General features: G+C 46.4%; 1 protein-coding gene across 1 annotated transcript; it reads left to right on the top strand.

Moving 5' to 3' along the window:
• The first annotated feature begins 1477 nt into the window (after positions 1–1477).
• LOC137176303 (zinc finger CCHC domain-containing protein 18-like) lies at positions 1478–2734 on the top strand. The gene has a single exon (XM_067582503.1). It carries the CDS (start codon positions 1478–1480, stop codon positions 2732–2734), a length of 1257 nt encoding a protein of 418 aa, XP_067438604.1.
• The last annotated feature ends 2769 nt before the right edge of the window (positions 2735–5503 follow it).

Below are 5503 nucleotides of genomic sequence, written 5' to 3'. Positions count from 1 at the left end.
TGCAATCTCTCACTGTTACCGGTGCAAGGAGAGACAATTAAGCACGTTAAGCCTTAATGCCTCACGTTACTATTAATGTTTACTGCATTTGATGCAATTTGATACTCCACAGTATTTTATTTTATTTTTGTGAAATGTACTTTTGTCAGTTACTTGTGTAACTACATAATTTTGAGTATTTGTAGATGGTTATTAATGTGTATTTGAACATGATTATAAGAAGCACTTTGAATGTATTTATAGTTACACAACTACAAATGAACACTTGAAACTTAAGATATATTTTTGTTGTACAACTAAACCTTTTTGAGAACATGTTTTGAACTAATTAATACAAAATATTATTATTAATTGGTAATAATTCATGGGAGATTAGAAAATGAACATGATTTATGCAGACAGTATGAATGTAATGAGATATTTGGATCTCATCTGGCCTGTCTCTAGGTCAGGTTTTTGGTGATACCATAAAGAAAAAGGGGACGCAGCCAGTACTTCCTGCTGGACTCCTGCAAGGCTCCAGATCCCTAGACCCAGAGATTCCCAGTGTGAACTGGGTGGCGAGCCGAACCGAACCACTGGTATTGAACCTGAGATGCGTGCAGGGTTCCTTGGTTTCTCCTTTCTCACGGACCGTGCGGTAGGACTAAAATAGACAGTGATACGCTGACAATTGGTCGGAAAAAGGGCCCCAACGCAATAAGGACTAACTTTGGGAACGAAGGGTATCTTCTGTTTTATTTTGCCGGCTTTATTATTTTAGTTTGTTATTTTTCATACATTGTTCTTTCCAAAAAAAGCTGTTGTATTACATGTTGACTTTCAGCTTGAAATAACAAGTGGCCACAAACATACAAACCATTGTAGTCTGTGTCATTATTGATGTTCAAAATATTGGCTCTTAAAAGCTTAGTGTCTTCCGTTACTGGTCCAATTATTACTATTGACTATTACTTACCTGTGCTCTGTTATTACATTGTAACAAGGGTTACAGAATTGGCGAGCCAGCCAGGAGCCAATTAATTTGAATATCAATACTGAAATCATGTCCAATATGGACTTTGTACAAAGGTCTGGTGTTAAAATCCCAAATGCAGTTATTGTTAATGGTCTGACACAGATAGCTGATCAAGATGAACAGGTAATTGACTATCTAAAGAAGTATGGCAAAATTGAGAGATCCCTTGTTGTTGATGATCTATCAGACGAACTCTACCAAAACCTGATCGTTGAGTACTCGAGTGGTTCAGCCTTGGAAGGCTTAGAACCTCACTTGCCGCTTACGTACACAGTACATAGCAATCCCCCCATTGCCTATGAAGTAAAGACACTAAGCAGTGTGTACACTACTAAGATCGGCAGCAATGTTACCAAGACATATCTGGCTGAGCTCAAGGAGCTGGCTAAGCAGAGTGGTAAAGATTATGGTGAGGTGCTGAAAGAAATGATGTCTCAGATAGGTGAAGATGTTGAAGTTATGCAACCCCGAGCTGAAGGCTCTCCCCCCATACCTGCTGAGCCCACTGTCTTCATACCTTCACCTCTGGGCCCTGAGCAACAGCCTCTCATCTCATTCTCAGATATATCACCAAGCAATAATGGCTTAGGTGCCACTGACTCTGCCCTACTCACAAATGAAAAGAGATTACCATCCCTTTCGGTAAGTGATATGAATCCACCTGAAGTCCAGAAGGTCGTGGTTGAGCACATCGTACGGAGACAGGATGCTGTCTCACAAGTACAATCCCCAGTGAGACTCCGCTTCTTCTCTGGAAAGGCCCCCAGACCTAATAATGAAACCGACTATGATACTTGGCGCTCACATATTGAGCTGCTCCAAACTGATTCCAGCATGTCCCCCCTGCAAATATCCAGAAAGATCTTTGAGAGCTTGCTCCCGCCCGCAGCTGACGTTGTCAAAGGGCTACGGCCTGAGTCACCCCCTTCAGCCTATCTACAGCTACTAGACTCAGCTTTTGGCACTGTGGAAGATGGGGAGGAACTTTTCGCTCAATTCCTGAACACCCTCCAAGATCTGGGTGAGAGGCCCTCCGCTTACCTCCATCGGCTGCAGCTAGTTTTAAACCTTGTGATAAAAAGGGGCGGTGTTGCACACGAGGAGGTAGACAGACACCTTCTTAAGCAGTTCTGCAGGGGGTGTTGGGATAATGCCTTGCTCAACACCCTGCAACTCGAACAAAAGAAAAGTAGTCCACCCACCTTTTCAGATCTCCTGCTAATGATACGCTCTGAAGAAGACAAACAACAAGCGAAAGCCAGTCGTATGAAAAAACATATGGGTGCTACAAAGCAGAAAGCCCAGTTGCAGTTCCATGGTGCATATGCCTGTGTGCCAGAGGAGAGTCATGAGATCAGCCTCAGTGCTATTGAGGACTTGAGGAAACAGGTGGTTAGTCTACAGAGTCAACTAACCTCATTCATGCAATCGAAAAGGACAAAGGGGGGTGGCAACAAGGGAGCAGCTGGGAAGTTTCAGAGTAGAGTATCAGGGCCAGATGATGCCAAGACAGACATGCGAGAACCAATCAAAAAGAACCCGGCAAACAAACCCAAACCCGGGTACTGCTTCAACTGTGGGGAAGATGGACACATTGCTCCATCTTGCACCAGCACAGCAAACCCAGCTTTAGTAGCTGAAAAGAGGAAGCAGTTTGAGGAAAAGCAGCACAGGTGGGAAACACAAAATGGTCCCAGCCCGCCTTTAAACGAGTAACAGGCCCTGTTGCGGGACAAACAGGGGCTGAGGAGAGTCAACAACGTCCCCCAGATGTAAACAAACCCCCAGCTGCAAGAGTCAAAGCCCAATCCTGTTCCAGCCTGGAACATGTGTATCGAAACCCACCTTTCCGGCTTCCCAAGCGGTTGGTTGGCACCAAGAGTACGGCTCGAGTGACCATAAAAGACGAAGCAGTCAACTGCCTGCTTGACACAGGTTCACAAGTAACAACCATTCCTCAGTCGTTCTACAGACAACATCTTTCAGAGCAAGAGATCAAGCCATTATTCAACCTCCTAGAGGTAGAGGGAGCAGCGGGGCAGTCCGTCCCCTATTTGGGCTATGTTGAGTTGGCTGTAACTTTCCCAAAAGAACTTGTGGGGGCATCAGTTGATGTAAACACACTTGCCCTAGTCATACCTGACTTTGAAGCCGTCACAGAGCCCCTTGTGCTTATAGGCACTAATACCCTTGATGTGCTCTATGACATCTATTCCAAAACTGGAATGACACATCAGCCTACCCCGCATGGTTACAGAGCAGTCCTTAAAGTACTTGAGGTGAGACACAAGCGGGCAAACGACATCGAGCCCTGCGGTGTAGTGAGGCTACATGGGAAGAGCTCCCAAATCATTCCAGCTGGTGAAACTGTTGTACTGGAAGGAGTTGCTCCAATGAACGGGTTCCAGAGCGAGAAGTCCGTTCTTATCGAACATCCATCTTCATCCTCCTTGCCAGGTGGTTTGCTTGTTAAAGCTGCCCTGATTGATCTTCCCCAGCGGCGGCCCAATAAGCTACCAGTTGTGATCTGTAATGAGTCTGATCATGATATTGCCATTCCTGCAAAGTGCACAATAGCACAGATCTGTACTTACCAGACCATATTGTTAAAGGAGCACAGTGTGGCCAAGGCACCTGAGCCACTCCAAGGGTCACCAGAGACAAAGCTCTCCCAAAGGCCTGCTCTAAGCTTTAACTTTGGCGAGTCCCCAGTCCCACCTGAGTGGAAAGAACGCATCACTCGGCAACTCAACAACATGCCTGACGTGTTTGCGCAACACGACTCGGACTTTGGCCGAACAGATAAGGTAACGCATCACATAAAGCTCTCAGATGAAACTCCCTTCAAACTGCGCCCTCGACCAATCCACCCGCAAGACCTTGAAGCAGTTCGGAAACACATCCAAGAGCTTCTTGATGCAGGAGTCATCAGAGAGTCGGAGTCACCATTCTCGTCACCAATTGTGGTGGTCAGGAAAAAAAATGGCCAGGTCCGCTTGTGCATAGATTACAGGCGTCTCAATCTCCAGACCATTAAGGATGCATATTCTCTCCCCAAACTCGAGGACACGTTCTGTGCTCTCAATGGCTCCCAGTGGTTCTCTGTCCTCGATTTAAAATCAGGGTTCTATCAGATAGAGGTTGAGGAGGCAGACAAACCAAAGACTGCTTTTGTGTGCCCTCTCGGGTTTTGGGAGTTCAATCGCATGCCTCAGGGAGTGACGAATGCTCCGAGCACATTTCAAAGATTAATGGAAAAGTGCATGGGAGACATGCATCTAAAGGATGTGTTGGTCTTCCTCGACGACTTGATTGTGTTCTCCAGAACCCTAGAGGAACATGAGGAGAAGTTGATAAAGGTGCTCTCTCGTCTCAAAGAGTTTGGTCTGAAACTGTCCCCGGAAAAGTGTGTCTTCTTTCAGACGTCAGTCCGTTACCTTGGCCATGTGGTGTCCAGGAATGGAGTACAAACCGATCCAGAGAAGATCTCTGCCCTTAAGACTTGGCCAATTCCCCAGAACTTGCGAGAATTAAGATCCTTCCTTGGGTTTGCTGGGTACTATAGGAGGTTTGTTAAAGGTTATTCCAGTATCGTGAAGCCCCTCCATGATCTAACTTCGGGTTACCCACCTTCTCAAAAGAAGGCGAAGATGAAACAGAAATCAGAACAGTACCATAATCCAAAGGAGCTCTTTGGGGAACGATGGTCCCCTGCTTGCCAGCAAGCATTCGAGACCGTCATTAGCAAACTTACCACCGCACCTGTGCTGGGTTTTGCGGATCCCCAGAAGCCCTATGTGCTCCACACCGACGCCAGTACCACCGGGCTTGGTGCTGTCCTGTATCAGGAGCAAGAGGGTCAGCTCCGAGTTATTGGCTACGCGAGCAGAGGGCTGTCCTGTAGTGAAAGTCGCTACCCAGCGCATAAATTAGAATTCTTAGCGCTGAAGTGGTCAGTCACTGAAAAGTTCAGCGATTACCTATATGGTAACCATTTCACCGTTGTCACTGATAACAACCCACTGACTTATATACTGACCTCAGCAAAACTGGATGCGACAAGCTATAGATGGCTGGCAGCACTGTCCACATTCTCATTCAAACTTCTTTACCGGCCTGGAAAGCAGAACGGTGATGCGGACGGCTTGTCCCGTAGGCCGCATGGAAAGTTGGAGAATGACCTCAAATCCCAGAAGGAGAGGGAACGCATTCTCCAGTTCACCCGAGATCACCTCTCTGATCCAGAAAACATTGACGCAGTCGATCAAGCAGTCGTGCAAGCCATCTGCGAAAGGCAGCTCATCTACAGTGTCAATGATGATGAAAGTAGCACTGATATTGTTGCCCTAGTTGAATGTCTTGCCATCTCTGCTAATGCTGTGCCCGACAGCTATGAGCAAGAGGGTCAATTCAGAGGATTGCCAGTCATCCCCCATCTATCTGAAGCAGAGCTGATAGATAAACAACGGACAGACCAATGTATAA

Source organism: Thunnus thynnus, chromosome 23 (genome assembly GCF_963924715.1).
Source record: "Thunnus thynnus chromosome 23, fThuThy2.1, whole genome shotgun sequence".
Lineage (NCBI taxonomy): Eukaryota > Metazoa > Chordata > Actinopteri > Scombriformes > Scombridae > Thunnus > Thunnus thynnus.
This window is presented reverse-complemented; position numbering and strand designations above follow the sequence as displayed.